This window comes from Cyprinodon tularosa, unplaced genomic scaffold (genome assembly GCF_016077235.1).
Source record: "Cyprinodon tularosa strain WSP-4 unplaced genomic scaffold, ASM1607723v1 ctg14, whole genome shotgun sequence".
NCBI lineage: Eukaryota > Metazoa > Chordata > Actinopteri > Cyprinodontiformes > Cyprinodontidae > Cyprinodon > Cyprinodon tularosa.
In genome coordinates, this window is record NW_024038220.1 from 260,213 (window position 1) to 280,406 (window position 20,194).

Genomic DNA, 20,194 nt, shown 5'->3' on the forward strand with positions numbered 1-20,194 from the left:
CTAAAAGCCCAATGAATGAGTTATTCCTGTGAGCTGCTGTTGTTTGTGCCACTCCAGACTAAATCAATCGAACCTCTTTCCTTTTGGCGTCATTCATTTCACTTAACCCTCATTCTTAGCGCTGCTGTTTTAACTAACACCGACGTAACACAAAAGCAAAAAGCTAACCCACATATTTTGTGTTAATGCAAAAATTGCAAGCCTGATTAATTGTTTTATGTTATTCATTGCATTAAAAAAGTAATTTAAAGCTAATCTGTGGCAATTAAACATCATGTTGCTGAATTTGGAGGTAAAGTTTAAATTGTATGCAAATTACCCAATTTTTGTCATCTCTCCTGTTGCATAAAGTTACCGGCAAATGTCAATGATTTAGAAAATAAAACATACAGATGTTAGACTTCCTTTCAACATACTGGGTGGTTATGGTTGATTGTGTCTTTCTAGCAGAGATGGCAAAAGTACTCACTTTCCGTACTTGAGTAAAAGTACAGATACTTGTGTTAAAAAGTACTCTGGTAAAAGTGGAAGTACTGATTAAACTTCTTTACTCAAGTAAAAGTAACAAAGTACAGGCTTGTAAATTTACTTAAAGTATAAAAGTATAAGTAGAAACCATTTTTTTCATGCTGTTGCCTACATTTTAAATGGATGTCTGCCAATAGGACTAGATCTCCGTTGTGTTCATTTTCAATCATCTCGTCGTCCATACTATGGTACTATGCTAACGCCACCGCCACCAAGCTGCTCTGATTTGCAGCGAACGAATATCGCCAAAATTGTTGATTCATCTTGTAGTGGTGCGTCAAATGCAACGTAGATTCTCATCCAATTAGATTGAATTTGGTATTGATGATGTGAAAAATAATAACGGTAACTTCATTGAAATGATTCAAAACTAAAGTAACGAGCCAATTTTTTAAAATGTAAGGAGTAGAAAGTATAGATATTTGTGTAAAAATGTAAGGAGTAGAAGTAAAAATTCACCATAAAAATAAGTAGTAAAGTAAAGTAAAAATATCAGAAAAATCTACTTGAGTACAGTAACGAAGTATTTGTACTTCGTTACTGTACTTCCCATCTCTGCTTTCTAGTGAAGTTAGATAACTGCAGCTTGACTGAGCTTTAAAGGCTGCAAGTCTACTGTTTTTAGTAATATGACAATATAATACAAAATGATTTAGTGTAACTGAAAACACAAACCCTGGTCTGCTTTCTCCTTACTGAGGCGCTTCAATGCTCTCTTGATACAATGTCTATTTTTCTTTCTATTACACTAGGAGACAAAAAGGATAGCAACTGTTGACTGAATCTAACATTATTATGCCCCCAAAGCCATTTCCAAGATTAAAAACAGCAGAGTTTCCAGAGCAACCAAACAGCTGGTACAGACCGAGCCAAGGTCCATAGTGACGTTATTATGTGTTTTCATAAATTTCTTCTAACCTTCTGACAGTGCTAATCTCTGCACTTTTGGCTTGTTTGACTTTAACAACAGCTATTACTATCGCCCACTCAATCCCTTACTCCATATACATTGATTCATTTATGCTTCATTTTTTGGTTTCTCCATCAGCCCTTCAAGAGTGCCTGACTTTTCTGATTATAGAAATGGTTTCGAGCATTATTCCGTTTATTTGCGGACATACACTATATTGCCAAAAGTATTTGCTCACCTGCCTTGACTCACATATGAGCTTAAGTGACATCCCGTTCCTAATCCATAGGGTTCAATATGACGTCGGTCCACCCTTTGCAGCTAGAACAGCTTCAACTCTTCTGGGAAGGCTGTCCACAAGGTTTAGGAGTGTGTTTATGGGAATTTTTGACCATTCTTCCAGAAGCGCATTTGTGAGGTCGCACACTGATGTTGGACGAGAAGGCCTGGCTCTCAGTCTCCGCTCTAATTCATCCCAAAGGTGTTCTATCGGGTTGAGGTCAGGACTCTGTGCAGGCCAGTCAAGTTCATCCACACCAGACTCTGTCATCCATGTCTTTATGGACCTTGCTTTGTGCACTGGTGCACAGTCATGTTGGAAGAGGAAGGGGCCAGCTCCAAACTGTTCCCACAAAGTTGGGAGCATGGAATTGTCCAAAATGTCTTGGTATGCTGAAGCATTCAGAGTTCCTTTCACTGGAACTAAGGGGCCAAGCCCAGCTCCTGAAAAACAACCTCACACCATAATCCCCCCTCCACCAAACTTTACACTTGGCACAATGCAGTCAGACAAGTACCGTTCTCCTGGCAACCGCCAAACCCAGACCCGTCCATCAGATTGCCAGATGGAGAAGCGCGATTCGTCACTCCAGAGAACGCGTCTCCACTGCTCTAGAGTCCAGTGGCGGCGTGCTTTACACCACCGCATCCGACGCTTTGCATTGCACTTGGTGATGTATGGCTTGGATGCAGCTGCTCGCCCATGGAAACCCATTCCATGAAGCTCTCTGCGCACTGTTCTTGAGCTACATGAAGTTTGGAGGTCTGTAGTGATTGACTCTGCAGAAAGTTGGCGACCTCTTCGCACTATGCGCGTCAGCATCCGCTGACCCCGCTCCGTCAGTTTACGTGGCCTACCACTTCGTGGCTGAGTTGCTGTCGTTCCCAAACACTTCCATTTTCTTATAATACAGCTGACAGTTGACTGTGGAATATTTAGGAGCGAGGAAATTTCACGACTGGATTTGTTGCACAGGTGGCATCCTATCACAGTTCCACGCTGGAATTCACTGAGCTCCTGAGAGCGACCCATTCTTTCACAAATGTTTGTAAAAACAGTCTGCATGCCTAGGTGCTTGAATTTATACACCTGTGGCCATGGAAGTGATTGGAACACCTGATTCCAATAATTTGGATGGGTGAGCAAATACTTTTGGCAATATAGTGTATGTGGACATAGTTTAGTTTGTAATCATAAGAAGATAATACTAGTTGTACCCAAATAATAAATCCTTTTTCACAGTTTTCCCCACTCTGTCTTAAACGGTGGAATATAATTTATTTTAGAATATTAAGGGTGGAATTTGTATGATATTAAGATTTTTTTTTAAAACAACTAAGTCATAAAAATGTAATTGTGTAATATTATTTTATTACCGACATTACAACAATTTAGTTACCCAGCTACATCACCTGCAATTAAACTGTGACAAAAAAGTAATCATGCAGTTTGTGTTTATTGATAATGTAATTTATTAGTACCACATAATAAAACGCATTAAGTCACCTTATCAGTTCACAGCCTTAAGTCATGATTATTGCAGAGACATTTTCTTTAATTTTGCCTGTACAATTTCAAGTGTTTAAGTGTTATGAAAATATGAACTAATTATTTTAATGAAATGAAAAGAGTAACCTACTTTATAACCACATATTATTTAGAGATTGCTCCTATTCGCAGTGTTTTAGTTCACACGTGTGTCAACATAACCATGCTATTGTTTATTGAGTACAGTGAATTTACATCATAATGAAGTTAGGTTCTTTATTATTTTGGGTTTGTCAGTGGTATAGTACGGAACTTATCTAAGAATCAAGATGGCTTTAGATTATTGGATTGTTCTCTTACACTCTAACAGTAGAACAGTTACATCCAGGCTTGTCACATCGGGCTCAGGGGTCTCCAGCTCCAAGCTTTGAGTGCCACTGTGCAATTTTTGGATACCTCCCTGGTCCAACACTCCTGAATCAAAATACTTAATTATCTCCTTGGTATATCAGCAGGCTTTGCTATTCCCTAATCACTATTTAGGCCTTCATGAACTTCCTTTAACACCATTATTTGAACACCAAAACCAATCCACTGTTGCTGACCCGTAACTTTCTAAGTATGAACTAAAATCTCTGATTATTTGTAATGATCTTGGTGCTGATGACTGGCTAAATAACTGGTTTCATTTACGTGTCTAGTTTCTGAAACCTAGGGTGACCATATTTTCATTTGGGAAAACCAGGACACCTTGGAGCGGGGTGGGGGGGTGGGGGGGGGGGGGTTGGCGGGGTATTGTTGAAAGAACAAATGTCTCATCATCGGGATTTGCTCCGTGATCAGAGGAAATGTTACTTGGAGCAGAACAGTTGTGAAAATTTGAAGTTCAGTTTAATATAATAATACAACTCTGTGAATAGTTTCGTCTGAAATTAATGAAAATAGTTGTTTTAATGGTTATAGAGTCAGATATGTGGCGGTAATGTTTGGTTTATCTAAAGGTTTTAATATGTTACTGTGTAAATGAGTTTGGTTGTAATTTAAGGACAGATTCTAATATCTGTCCTTAAATTACAATCTGATCTGCAGAGAGGGAACTATAAATCTGATAGGATTATAATTTTTTTATTGTTGTTTTGCACAATATGCTTAACTAAGTATTTTTTGTTGTTGAATATTAGAGATTTTGCAGATATATTTTGTAGATACATTGTTTAGATTTACTTATATATTTCTAACCCTTTTATAGAATATAATAGAAAATCCCTTTATTGTCCCACAATGGGCAAATTTACAGCAGCAGAAAGATTATTGAAAATGGTCACACAGATGAGGACCTTAGAGAAATGTATAAGAATAACATAATAGGGAAGAGTTAAAATATAAAAAATAAAATTCTGTAAAGTGTTTTAACAATATAAAACTGGAGAATAAATAACCAATATGCAGCTATGGACATTTTTACAATAATGGATATTTGAAAATAGCAGCAACATCAGAGATGTGCAGAATGACAGCAGCAGGTTATTTAACTGACTAAGGTTTCTATCATTACATTTCATTTGATTTGTTCCTGCTCCCGGTGGTTGGAACCTTTATTCCACTCTGGATTCTTGTGAGTGTAGTCTTTGTTCACTTTAACTTTTAAAAAAATAAATAAATAAACAGTTTTGAAAACCTCGGTATTCATTCTTTTCCTGCGTTGTGTGTCAACTTTCACAGTTGCTAAGCAACAGAGCATACGGCGGTAAAACCCGCCGAAGGGTGGACTTGTTCGAATTTACAGACAGAACTCTTCCGGCCTCCTTATTTTCAAGGACTTCGAAGGTTCCAGTCTAGGTAGACCGCGTCCTTGGAGGATGTAGCCCAGGTTTTTTTGAACAGAGCCTCTGATTAAGAACAGGGCTGCCCGCACTGACGCGGCTCAGGGATTACGTCACACGGAGCGTCGTGCGCAGTGAAATCAGGACATTTCCTCACTTTCAAAAAAAAACCCGGGACGCCCGGGACAGGACGTGAAATACGGATATGTCCCGGGAAATACGGACGTTTGGTCACCCTATGAAACCGGTTTCTCCTTGCCATTCATCTGATCCACCTGTTCCTGCTTCTATTTAACCAGCCATCTAACCAGTCATCAGGGCCAGATTATTTATCTCGTGCCAGTGGGGAGAGTGTTTCAGAGTTACCTTGGTATTTCTCTTTTTCTGATCCTGACCTGTTTATGGTGGTTTATGGAACTGCCTTCTGTGACAACCTGAATTTCCCTTTGGAACCTGTTCGGTCTTCTAATCTCCTGGTTTGTAATCCTAAACACATCCTTGAGCCCGACTGTGGCTTCGCCCTCTGGATTATTCTGCCTTCCTTCATCTGCCCTGATCTGGTCTCCTTCTTGTTGTCTGTCCTCAGGGGCTGCAGCGTCTGGGACACTCTACGGCGCTCGGTGTATCTTGTTGGCAGCCCATCAGCTGGATCCTACCTCATGCTCTGGGCACAGACTGAACCATAAAACCAGGTTAGTGAGTCATGCTTTCATAACCATCCTCCTGCAGAGGTTCCTGCCTTAGGCATCCTTGCCTTGGCACTATTGTTTTCATTACCTTCTTAAAATTGTGCTTCAGATAATTAAAGCAATTCTGATTTTAAAAGGGGTCCAACCAGGTATTAATAAGGAGTATCTAAATAAAGTAGCCATGGAGTATGTCTTTGTATCGTCTCAGTACTGCTTTATTAACCATATTACATCTTTACTAAACTAGGATTAGAGTAGCCTTTAAGATCTCTTGGGTAATCCCCTTCACGCCCCATACTCAAATCATATCAGTGGACATTATGTTTGCCAAATGTTCCATTTTCTACACATCTCAGGTTATTGATTTATTTGATCTTTTTTCTTCCAAAGCTCCAGGCACTTTTAATACAGAGAAACCGCAGTCTCTTGAGACTTCATCTGTTTTGTCCTTGGTGCTAGTTAGTCATCTCTTTTATCCGACTGTGAAGCAGCAACAGAGGCAGAAAGGAAACAGATCGAAGCACAGGCGTACATGCCTGGTATTTACTATCACTGGAAAAAATATAGGGTGCTTATTTCTCATTGCTTGCTATACAACATGGGACAAATCCATGAAACACCTCCTCAGTTCCACCTGTTACGGAGTCAGATCCCCTTACCACACTGAATCCTTTATGTGTGGGTGCTATGACAACATCATCAACAATATAGCCTACAACAATAATAGCTGCTAAAACTCAACAGAGAATCACGTGCAATGACATCTTTTTTAGAGATTTTTTTCTGATTCTTAGACCTCAGAGAACACATTCTTTGGGGACCAAAATGTGAACATGAATAAACCCCTCAATCTCTTTTCTTTCTTAAGGGTTCAAATCTAGCTACCATATTTGCCCGGACCTATAAAAATGCTAATTAGCACAAGCTATGCCTCTGCAGATGTGAGTAAGCCATGTGAGATGCTTCATCTAGGGAGATATGTAGCTCTAGTCCTCACTGTGTGTTTGTCCTTTAGAGGAGCAGAAAAAAACACTGCTCAGAATTAAAAGATTAATTGCTTCTCTTTGTGCATGTCTTCTTAAATGCACTAAACAATAAATACATGTGTAAACATTAGCTTGATCTCTCATCAAAACCATTTTATTCTCACAATATATTAAGCCTTGAAGTAGAAAGTATTTTTAAGTGCTTACTTTATCATTATGCGCTAAAGATCATCCTTTTCCATTTCATTTTACAGTAGTTGTATGTTTTTATGTCATAGGTTAAGTGTCCTAAAATAAATCTAATGAGATACATTTAAAAGTGTAACAAAATGCAACAAAGAAACGCTTTCTGAGTGATCTTGAGATGGAAATCACAATGGAAATCCAATTTTATAGCAGCTATGAACCACACTTTTTTTATATCAATTTCCTGAAATCACAGAAGCGTGAATAAATTAAAAATCTTCAATGCATTATCGCTTACATTCAAGGTATTTTATACCTCCAGGTATAACATTCTGGGAAAATGAAAACGAATTGCTATAGTTTTATCAAACAGCAACAAACTTGTTCATATAAAAAAAACTATATCAAACATATTTTGGAGTGATCTGTCAGGGTTCATCTATAAATGTTACACGAGCTAATGCATCTCTTAGTTTTACAGGGTCGATTAAAACAAAGAAAACATACAAATTATGATTGATTTCTGTAGTATGTGGTACACAAAGTCATTTCAGAAAGGTAGGATTTACATGATTCAGCTGCATAGAATGTATGAACTTTTGGAGATTTGACACAACTAACTAAGAAATAAATTATACTTATGATTCATTCTTTAGAATTTCTAAAAGTATGTATATATACATATATATATATATATATATATATATACACACACACATATATATATATATATATATATATATATATATATATATATATATAATATGACTTTTTTTGTGGGGGGGTTGCAGCTCGCTAAAAGAAAACTATAGAAAACTACAAGTTATCAAACTGTGAATTATCTGGTGATTGAAGGCATAGAGTTTACTTTGATCTGAAAAAAAGAAACATATATATATATATATATATATATATATATATATATATATATATATATATATATACACACACAAAACACAAATTTAAACCAGAACTGGTTTATTTGGTCATTCAAGCATATTCTTTTTTTCCCGTTAGAATAAGTGCAACATAAAACAAACAAAAACATTTTTTTTACAACTGTGAGGTAAATCAGAAGCTTACAATATATCAGTTTCATCGGCTGTCTGATCCTTCGTGAGGGAAAAATATCTGCAAATGCATGTTTATCATTTCACAGCTTTACAATATTTAATATACTTTTAAATACTCTTGGATACATAAGTGCGCTCAATGACAAACATTCTTTTAACTGCATAATATTTCACAACAAAGAGAAACATGCCAGGGATACAAAACACGAGAAAACAAGAAAATATTGTTGAGTTCAAAAAGACTTCTGCAAGCCTTCAACCCTGAACTCATCTTAACTTAGCACTTCCCCTTAAACCTGATTCTTTTACTTGGAATACAGTAGTGTTCTGAGTCATATGTGATTACTTCTTTACGCAGTTACAAAACAGTACCAAGAATATTTAATTGTTTTGCACAACTGTCCGCAGAGTTAGCGTACAAATATTGCTGAATTTAACAATTATCTCGACACGAGAAAACAGCATCTGCATGCAAAATACAAAACAAACAACCTGCTCCACGAAAAACTACACTTTTAATATATGGCAGCTGGTATTAAACATAGCAGCATACATATGCTAATATGCTAATGAAGAGAAGAATCAAACGCCTGAATATAACAGCTACACTTGAAGATGGTTTTGGTATGTGTTTGTGTCGATAACTTATTAATGAGTCACATGGGATAACATTCACATCAGCTTAGGAGAGACACCAATATACAGTAAAGCTTTTCTTGAGTAGCATACCTTGCAGTCTTGATTTATTCAGTTGCTTCCAATCCTTTGAAAAAAAAGAAAACCTTGGTATAGGAAATATTTTTTTTCTGTTTTTTTTTTTGCAGCTCGCTAGAAGATTAGAAAACTTTAAATTATCAAACTGCAAACACATGAATATAAATATATCTGGAGATTGAAGGCATAGATAGGTTGATTAAATCTGCAAAAAAAAAACAAAAATCCTTTTTATTAGAACATAGACAGCAAACACTGTCTAAGTATGTATTATTAAATGGTTGTATGAATGAGGAACATTATGTGATCAGGTACAGTATGCTAAATTTTCCCCAAGAATCTAGTGTTAAATTGATGATGAATGTGCAGTATTTGTATATTGTTACAAAGTCTGTTGTGTAAGGCAAGCTGCTCTTAATCCACTCGAGTTGTTCATCAAGTCGGATGCTGATAAGGAGAATTTAGGGCCACTGTTGGCTCTCTGGGCTCCACTCGTCTTGGCCTGTTGATCATTTCACATTCGTTCTGTCGCATGTTTTCTTCGTTCATATGTGATACCTCTGTGGAGCCTGCCTCAAACCCAGGCCCTGTGTTAGCCACGTTGACCACATGAACTTTATTTCTGACTTTCTTAATGAGGATGCAGCTGAAGACTTTCTTGAATCCTTTGCGAAAGTGTTTGGACACCAGAGCGTACACAATAGGATTAACACAAGAGTTAGCATAGGCCATGCAGTGAGAGAGTAGTCTGAAGGCATAAGTGGTCTGATTGAAAGGGAAGTCTCCATACAGATAGCATAATATCACCACGTGATAGGGCAGCCAGCATAAGCAGAAGAGCACAGTGACAATAATGATCATCTTGGTGACTTTACGTTTGGCTCTCTTAGATTCGGACATGCCATCCAGAGGGTCAACGGCCGTCCACAAGTACTTGATGGTTCTGGTGTAGGAGAGGCTCACAACCAGCACAGGAATAACGTAGCCAAACAGGAAAGTGCAGGTGTCCAGAACCTTACGGTTTTGCTCTTCCCAGCCTGGGATACACACAGTACTGTTGGCAAAGTCAATCAAGTCATAGTAGCTGAGATATGGCCCTGCAAATACCAGCGAAAGACCCCAGATAACCACCATGGCAACCACTGCATTACAAGGGGTTCTCAACTCTCTGGAGCGCAGAGGGTACCGAATGGCCAAATATCTGAAAAGATAAAAACAACTGATTTAGTGCGTGGCTCTCACCACTGGCACAAGATAACTGCCACATTTATGAACATATTGTAATTATTTACTTTGGTAATCCTTAAGTATGGGAGCACCCAAAATTAATTAACAGCAAATGTTTCTCTTTGTTTGAATTGACCCTTAATTCTCGGTGCCATCAGACAATAATAACCAAAGTATATACAAAATGCAGTTTATGAATGATCGTTTCATTTATTGGGATTTAATCTATCTCTAAGTGAAAAATCTATTTTGGAATGTTAAGATTGAAATCAAAAGCCATATTCAAACCCAAATTCTGCTGAATAATAAAAAAAAAAAACTTACTTATGAGCCTGTCCAACAGCATAAAATATGATACTGAACCACAAAATTACCTGAGGCAAACAAATTTTGAAAAACAGTTGAAAACCAGGTAAGACTCCATCAAAACCAGAGTGACACAATGTTCAAAATATAGAAAACAGTAACAGTAACATTATTCAAGAGAGAATCAATGACACCTCGAGGAGATCATAAAATATCTCTCAACAACATTTAAGGCACACCTTCCCCAGATAAGGTACATTTTTCTTTAAATAATTTTGCGAGATATTACAAAAACTGTGTCCACGTGAGTGCTCCATGGCAAAAAAAAGTGGTAAATGACATAAAGTGAAATTGAAAATCCTCAACAAACACATATATTTTTTACATCAAATTTGCCTAAAATGTCCTAATGGATCCCAAATATTAAAATTTTGAATAATGATAAAATCTTTTAGAAAGGGCATCCTGTTGTATACCGTTTAAAAATAACTAGACCGTTTTAGTTAAGTAACATACAGTAAAAAAAACAGTCAAACATTTTAGGGGTAGTATGACAGTTTGGGACTGCTACGCTTCTTATCAAGCTGGATGTCTTACCACAAATCTTGGAATACTAAAATCTGCTCTCTAACATAAAATCATGAAGACAGAACTTTTCTTACCGCCACAGCAGGAAAATGATAACAATACCATCAGCAATACCCTAAAAACTAAAAATATTCAAAATGTGGACATAGTTCTGACATAAATCAGCTTTATATGCTGTGGAATAACCTTAAACAATATACATACTGAAAAACCTTCCATGTGGCCGATTTAATCAGATCAGCTAACTATAGAGGGCCAAAATTTCCCCCACAGCAATGTAAAGCATATATTGCCAGGGATCACAAATATTTTATGAAGGGTGATATTGTCAATATATCAAGTTTCTGGCCTGTTTTGTCAGTACCTCTCAGCAGCCACAATTAGTATTGTGGTTTGACCTACATCTACAGTACCTTGTCTGTACCCCAATAATGCATCAATAACTCCCTCTGTTGTTTATACTGCTCTCTGGCTGAAAAAAGTTCCAGATTATTGAAAGCCTTAGAGAGTATATGTTCAGCATCTTTTACAACCTACGTAAACTCAATCATGTTTCTGCCCTCTGGATTTTCCTGTTCTTCCAGCAGGCATAGAATGTTCTCCCACTTTCTGATTAGTTATTATTGACCTTGTTCCTGCCTTCTGCTTCCTTCCAATCCCCTCGATCTGTCAGCCTGAATCAGCATTCTTTTGCCACCTATTTCTCCTTCCACAACTTTGGCCAAGTTTCTGTGCCCTGATCACAGATTCCTGCCGATCTCCTGGGTTTGTAACCTTGAAATTTTATTCCTTTGTGTTCTGATATATATATACATTTAGGATAATCCTCACATGTCAAACCAAGGATTACCTTTCACTCCCTGTCAAGTCCTCAGTAATGTCACCCTGCTGTTGCAGGCCTACTGCACTGAGGAGGCAAAGTTCAGCATCCCCACTCTTCCATGGATTCTAAGATGGAGAGTGGCTTTATTTCTGAGCTTATCCTCGTCCACAAGTTTCTGACCAGCCAATAACCTTTCTGACTAATGTTTCTTATCCTGCTGCTGGCGGTTCCCTTCAAACACAATTTGCAGAAGTCTTTTAAAGCTTATCTGTTGTTTCTGACAGAACTTTTGGGACCTCAGAAAAGATATTACACAATAATGGCAATTACTTTATTACATAATGCTACTGTAGGTTAGTTTAGATTGCCCTTAGTAATTAAATTGAAATAACAGTTTAAAAACAGTTTTTACAGCCGCTCAATACATTTGTTTAAAACCATATACCTATGTTGTACAAGTTTACCAGAAGTTTATAAATACATCAAATAACTAGAACTGAAAGTTATAGTTAATTAATAAGTCATTCAACTCGAGGGTAAAACCAGTTAATGGTTATTAGTTGAATGATTATTTTTACACAAAAGTTTGGACTCCAGGCTGTTTAAAATCCAGTTGACTTCCCCAATTTAGTAATCTAGACTATGGCTATCAGCAGAGTTATTAATCACCAACCAAATAATTGTCTCTGTTTTTTCAGGTGTTACTGATAGAAGAGCAAATTTGGCCAGCTTTTATACCACTCACTGTATAAAATAACCAAAAAAGAACACAGGTTATAATATATTAGTTCCTTTATTTGCAAATAATCCTTATCACAATTTTATTATGTGTAATGACTACGCAGACACTAAACACAACTGAAATAAGCACAAGTAAATAAAACAAACAAAAAGGAAAAAAGAGGTTTAAAAGTCAAGTTAGAGATTCTCAGAGAAATGTCAAAGTTTTGAGGCTTAATGCATTTAGTGTCGTTTAACATAGCAGCAGATAAATGTGAATAAACCTGGGACATTTCCTTTGAGCTACAGCAGTTATCTGGTAGCTGCAGCATAGGCAGGAGCCGGCACAGCTTCAGGCAGCGGCAGGACAAATATGGTATGGGTCAGCAGCCTCCAAGGGCTGCTCTCCGAACAGCATTTGCAAGCGGCGAAAATTAGTTTTCTCCATAGTCTGTCTGGGCTCTACCTTAAGCCCGGCATACACTGTGCAATTTTCGGGGCGATTTTCCAGTTGTGCGAGGATCTTTCGATTGGCCTGACTTTGAGCCTGATTATGCGTCATGAGTCGTGTAGTGTACAGGGGGTTATGAGCGGCGATCAGCCTCTCACGACCGGGGTGCAATGAGTGAAATGCACTTCTGTCTGTAAAATTGACAGACCGTAGTAGCAACGTTTGCTCAGCCATGTCTTTTTTCCAAATATGCCATTGCCTTTTCTTTTCAGGGCTTTCAGCACAAAAATGCACAAATTGCCTAGGCAGAGCATTTCACTCTAGTGAGCTTCATATTCCCCTGCTACTCATTTGGCTTCTGGATAGACAAGTCAGAGCAGCTCCATCTCACTACGGAGGTGAGTCCGACATGGTTTTTAGTCGTACAGTGTGAGCAGGTAGATCGCATCAGAGCATCGGGCCGACCATAAATCGTGAGCTGTGAACTCACACTATACGACTAAACCCTGCGGTTAGTCGTATAGTGTGAGCAGTGGCTGCGTGCAACGATTGAAAAAAAATCGCACATCGTACGCCCAGGTTTAGAGATAGGGGAAGGAGCTCGGTCATCCAGGGAGAACTCAGAGTAGAGCCGCTGCTCCTCCACATCGAGAGGAGTCAGTTGAGATGGCTTGGGCATCTGATTAGGATGCCTCCTTTACGTCTCCCTGGTGAGGTGTTCCAGGCACGTCCCACCGGGAGGAGGCCCAGTGGAAGACCCAGGACACGCTGGAGGGACTATGTTTCTCTGCTGGCCTAGGAACGCCTTGGGATTCCCCCAGAGGAGCTGGCCCAGGTGGCTGGGGAGAGGGACGTCTGGGCCTCCCTACTGAAGCTGCTATCCCTACGACCCGACCCCGGATAAGCGGAAGAAGATGGATGGATGGATGGATGGATGGATGGATGGATGGATGGATGGATGGATGGATGGATGGATGGATGGATGGATGGATGGATGGATGGATAAATATTGATATATTCTAATCTTTTTCAGTGTTTGTAAATAATATGCCTTTGTAACGCTGTAAAATCTTCTAATTGCTGGGCTGTACAATTTTATAACATATATTGACTCATTGTCATTGTTTGTTTTCAAACCTTGTTTTCCTTGTAAATAAAAAATATAGTTAATGTGATGCATCCATATTAATTCTCTTTCAGTAATTCTATTTCAATATATTTTTGGCTTTTAATGTGTCTCTGAGGATGTACCTCCTTGCAAATCTAAACCAGTTAAAACAGCCTTGTTTATAGTCATTTTGTTTAATGTACATGCTATTTCCCATGCTGATTAACAAAGCTATGGTTCAAGAGTCAAATGGTTAGTTCTGTCCTTATGTAGCTTTCATTGTTAAGTGCTTTGAGAATAGCAGAAGAACCGTATAAAGCTGTCCTTTAACCTTTTACACTGCCCTAAGTTTGAAGATGTTGCAAACAGTGTTTTGATTTATTTTTGCAGGTGAATGAGAACATTAAATAATTCTCTAATATTTTTTTCAGATATGAAAAATCTATTAAACATTTAAAGATGTTAAGAACTATGCATGAAGATAGATTTAAAAAGTGTTAACTCTTTCCAAACCCTTTTTAGGAAACCAAACCAGGATTTATTGAATGTAATACATTATCTAAATCTATGTTATTTATTATCACATATGAAGTTAAAGTCTCAATCTTTATGTTTCCCTTGCCTTAGAACTTCCAATTTATAATTACGTATTAGTCGGTTCGCATTAGTGGAGGCAGTTATCTTTTGCGCTATGGCAGTGCAGCGCAGACAAACTAGTCAATATAGAGATCACCATTATGCTTGAATGGGAGTTTGGCAGGTGAGGCCTATATACAATCCTATACAGATTAATAAAATGCTATTTATAAAATTAGCTATGTATACTAGACTTACAATGGTTCTGACCGGCAACTGCCTGATTATTGTGAAGTTTTGTTTTTATGTTTTGTTTTTTCTTTCTCCTGGCCACAGTCCATGTTTCATGTCCATGTCATCAGAGGTAACACATTGCAATGAGGTAGGTAAATTGACAAATAAGGCTGCTGATAACAAGTCCCAACTTAAAAAACAAAAACAAAAAAACAAACATGTATTATTTTTCCTATTTCATTATTTCCATTTCAATCTTTAAATTATTCATAGCAAAAGCAACAGTAAAAATGCACCTGGTTGAGATTGTACAATAAAGGATACTCAATGGAATAGACCACAACTACACTATACTACATAGTACAGTAGTAGTTATTGTGGTACATGTAAATTGAATCAATAGCTTGGTAAGGAAGTTATTTTTCATTTCCCATTTTAGAAGTATTATATTTACTGGTCTGCATGGTGGCAGTTTGCAGCTCTGTTGCCTTGCAGCACTTCGTGTTCTGCTTGTGCTTGTGTAATTTCTCTTCGACTTCTCTTTCTTCCTACTGCAGTCCAAAAACATTATTGTTAGATCGCCTGGCATCTCTAAATGGCAATTTGGTGTGGGTGAGTGTGCACGGTTAGTCCATGCCCAGTGATGGACTGGCAATGTACCCTACATTTTGCTCAGACTCCTGGAGATAGGGAACAACCACCTGTGACCATGATGGATAAGTGGGATAAGATGGATGGATTGATTGATTGATTGCTCTGGACCTTTATTGCTTGGATATTAAACCCCAACCAAATGGAACATATTTTAACAGCACTGACAGTGAAGTAATTTTAAAGCCATTATAAGAAAGGTTACCACTTGAATTTACCATCTAAACCATTTTTCAAGGCAGATAATGGAAACTCAAGAAAACTGAAAAAGCACACATTTTCAGCATGAGTCATTTTTTTTCCATTTTCTTTTTGTTGAACAGAACAAAAAAATGTTTCTCGTTTCTGTTGTATCGAATAAAGTAAGTGGAACTGTCATAATGTGTGCAGCATCTAAAAATATGGCTTTTAAATGTTGTTTTACAGTTTGATCCTAAACTTATTTTTGGGTCAGGTAGGCTGGACATGCAGTTCACACGCACAAAAGACCAAACAACAACAAAAACATATATAAAAAACAAAACATGAAACTATAAAAAACTATGATGCTAAATTCTGTCTAAAGACCACCCTGGGAAATATTGAGCAGTAGCAAAGGAACAGGAGCATTTTCAGTGCTGTGTTTAAACAAGCTGAATGTGCAGTCTATCAAAATTATTTTTAGTGTATTTTTGGATGAAAATGAAGTCAGCTGTTGTTTTCTATTAAACCACTGGGCCAATTAAGATAATACTATTATCATGATCATTACACTTAGCAGTTATCAATGTTGGCTCACTGTGCTTACAATAACTGTGTAAAAATTTCTTCTTTTCTTCTGCATTTACACAGTATGTATGTGGCTACCAAAAACAAGGCCTGAAAAATGTATTTAGAAAAAATCCTTGTCTCTAAACTGACCTTGAGGCTCTCTGATTGACTGCCAACCTGTCCAAAATGTCACTTCCTTGTGGCAGATGAGAGCTGCCAGGATCAAGGACCTTCATGTCCCTGGTCAGAATGTTGGTATTTTGATATTGCCATTTTGTAATTTTTTCATAATGTATATGAATGTTTATAACTAAGCACTGTGTGAGAACATTTTCTGACAAGTGTTCCCAGCATTCAGCTTCTTTTGCAGTGATTCTAAGTGAAACAGCACATCCATCTCTGAGCTTTTTCCATTTACGTAACACTTCAGCCACCTCTCCAGAAACAGAAAGGACAGCTTCTCTACTCTTTGATATTTCCCTGAAATGGAAGATAAAGGCACTTATGTTTGACATGAAAGGCAAAAAGCAGACACTTTGAACCTACTTGTATGGAGCCTCAACGGTTTGGACAACTAACATTGCAGTATGGAGCTATCAGTCTTTATGCAAAATTCAAAATAAAACATGTTGTTAATAATGTAATAATGTTAAAGTTTTGGAATCAAAACTATATTCTATTTTCAACAGTTGCCTCTTTAGGCTCCATAACTGAGTTTATTAAAGTGTGATTTAGGCTGAATTTTCTGGGTGTGTATGAGGATGTGACATGCTGTTCTCTTAATTATCTGGCTGCTTTTTTAAAATTCTGCAACAGCGAGAGAACACATGATTCTTTGGAGAAGGATCCCACTAGCACAATCAAAAATGCACCCAAAATCCATACACAGAATGCACAAAAGAATGATAAAATGAAACTATTTTCTATTGCAAAGAATATAGCACATTGGATTTTGATCGGCAATGGAATAAGGCAAGTGGAACTCTTGGGGCCGCTTTCAATAAGAAGTGAGCTCAGATCTTCCCTGGGAAGGGCCCTCTTTCATTTCTAAATAGCCAAATGACGTTCGACCTCTTCACAAAATGCCTGTATGTTACAGTGACACACTGTGATGCTTTTTCTCTTCCCCACCCATGCGTCTGTACAATAGCGTCAGTTCAACTTGTTGCCAGAGGGGAAAATATCTGGAAGAACTCTGGAACTTGATACATGCTCCTTTAAATTGAAAATATGCACTATACAGAAAACAGTTACGTTTATACTAACTGACAAGGCTCAGCCAATAAGGTAATTCATCAATTAAAGCATTTTACTATATGTTATATTTGTCTGTATTGCATAGTGTAACAAGAAATGTGACAAATTATATTTTTTTCAACTATAAGGTGAAACTGCACACATAAATGATCAGCTTCACCAGAATATACTCTAAAGCATTTTGTACATGTTTATTTATTCAACAAAGAGTATGGAGGACAACAAAATAAATTTATTATTAACAGTTTTTTCCATACGGAGCAGGAAACAATGCGAGAGGGTAAACACTGCAAATGCGAGCAGAGATTCTGCTGCTGAGATTCAGTATCTGCCCATATTGACTGAACTGATTATGTTACCTAACAACTGTAATGATGGCTTAGTACAGACTCTGTGAGGAGGAACCATTTTTAGCCAGAGACACAGCTTGATAGCCTCATAAGATATTCAATTACAGCTTAATTGTCTTGCGAGGTCTTCTGAGTCTTTCATTAATGCTGTTCCTGTGCTTCTGGGATTTCACTATGCCAGAGCGTGCTCTCTTCTAATTAGATAAATACATTTTATGTGTTAGGTATTCTTTTTGTTTAACTCTTCATCATCATAATAATAAAATAATAATAATAAAATAACATAAATTTAGAGAAAAAAAATGACTTCCAATCTTTAAACACTTACATTCACTGTGCACTAACAGGTCAGGTTATTTAATTGAATAGGGCAGATATCATTCTCCTTTTTTTCATAAAAAAGTAACAAAAACAACATTAAGAAATACAACTTGTCATGATTTTGAAGAGCTTGTAACAAATGTAAGATTATTGCTGTTTTTAAAAAGAGTCAATCACTATTTTTTTTGTGTGATTGACACAAAAATTGACATAAAAAAAAATCCTTAAGTAAGAGTTTTTTGCTTTGCAAAAACTGACAAAACATTAAACTGAGTTTTTGACTCAACCTTGATCTTGCAAACAGTACAGGAAGGCATTTTCACATCTGATCTTAGGTCCTGATCTATTGGTGTTCCAGATGTTGCCATATAAACACCAACTATTATAATAAATGATATTGTTCATGCAATTTTTAGAAGTGTTATCTAATTGTATGCTGACAACAACTTTATGTACACATATTTTCCAACTCTGAATAGTGCATTGACACCTTCACAATTCAGCTTCTTCAAAGCACCATTTAGAAGATAACTTTCTTTAAAAAACAACTAAAGGCAACATTTTGAACTCCTAACCATGAAATAAATCTCTTCCCTTTGGATGGCAAAGCATTAGATCTTAGCTTCCATTAGGACTTAGATTTCTGGCTTGATAGCTCACTTGATTACATTATTTATTTATTTATTTATTTATTTATTTGAATAGGGACAATGCACATTAATGAACATCAGTATAAAAACAAATGTAAATATGCCGGATTATAGCTACAAAGCTAGTTTCCATCCGTAGTCCCTAGGCAGGCAAATACATAAGAAAGAACATAACATACAATACAAGCATCACAAGGAAATGTTAAGAGTTTAGTGATTACATGACTGGTTTGTTTTCATCTGTAGTTTGAGTTGGGCTTTGAAGCTGATCAGTGTAGGGCTCTCCCGTATGTGTAGAGGAAGACTGTTCCAGATATTAGTGGCTCTCACAGAGAGAGTGTTCTGACCAAAAGTTGTTCTTCTGTGAGGGACCTCACAGTCTCCTCTGGAGGAGGCCCTGGTTCTCAGGCCACTTGAAGTCTTGTGTTTGAACAGAGTAGACATAGGAGGTGGGGCTAGTCCATGTAGAGCTTTATAAATGAAGCATACATACTTAAAATTTATAAAATTTTCAAAATTTAAAAGATTGTACTTGTTTAAAATATTACATACATGGAAAGAATTAGGTTTTTGGTCAAACACTTTTAGAGATTTTTTGTACAGTGATTCAATTAATTTTAAATTGGTAACTGTGGTGAGAGACCAACTTGTGATGCAGTATTCAATGTGAGATAAAATCATTGAGTGGAGAACAATTCTAGCAGCACCAAGTGTTAAAAAAGACCTGATTTGCTTAAAATTTTTAAGGTTAAATTTGACAGTATTGGCAAGTTTTTTGATATGATTTTTAAAGGACAAAGTGGAATCAAGTATCACACCAAGGTACTTGAATTCTGTGACAAGTTGTAATTCTTCTCCTCTCAAGAATACTCCGGAGCTTTTTATTTCCTTTGATTGCTTTGAGAACATCAAACAGACCGTTTTTTTTAAATTGAGAAGCAAACATGATTTAAAAAGCCAGTCATTTACTTGCTCCATGGCTGAGGTCAGAATAGAAGCTGCCTCTTTAACACTTCTTGCATGAGTATAAATTACAGCGTCATCTGCATACATTTGAAAATTCACACTATTACATGTTTTGGGAAGATCATTTATGTACAGGGAGAATAACAGGGGACCTAGTATTGATCCTTGCGGCACACCGACAGAGACATCCAAGACCGATGATTTTATACTGTCAATTTTTACACATTGTTTTCTTGAGGATAGGTATGATTTAAGCCACTGAATTGCCTCTGGTGAGAAATTGAAGTCTGACAATTTTGTTAGAAGAAGTTCATGGTTGACAGTGTCGAAAGCCTTTTTAAGGTCAAGGAACACTGCACCAACACAGGGGTATATATCCAATTGACTTTTCACCTTTTCTATAAAAAAGCTGTTTGCTGATTCAGTGGAGTGGTTTGCTCTGAAGCCAAATTGCATTGCATGTAGTTTAAAGGGACTATTATTTAAATGTTCATTTATAATATTTGCTACCCATCTCTCAACAACCTTGGAAACAACTG

The 20,194-nt window shown here is 37.1% G+C and overlaps 1 protein-coding gene across 1 annotated transcript in view; it reads right to left on the reverse strand.

Moving 5' to 3' along the window:
* Window positions 1–7,854: 7,854 nt before the first annotated feature.
* galr2b (galanin receptor 2b) overlaps window positions 7,855–20,194 on the reverse strand; it is a 29,731-nt gene continuing 17,391 nt past the window's right edge. The window contains exon 3 of the mRNA XM_038278317.1: window positions 7,855–9,878. Coding sequence (XP_038134245.1) covers window positions 9,113–9,878 — 766 coding nt within the window. The 3' untranslated portion in view covers window positions 7,855–9,112. The remainder of the gene's footprint in view (window positions 9,879–20,194) is intronic.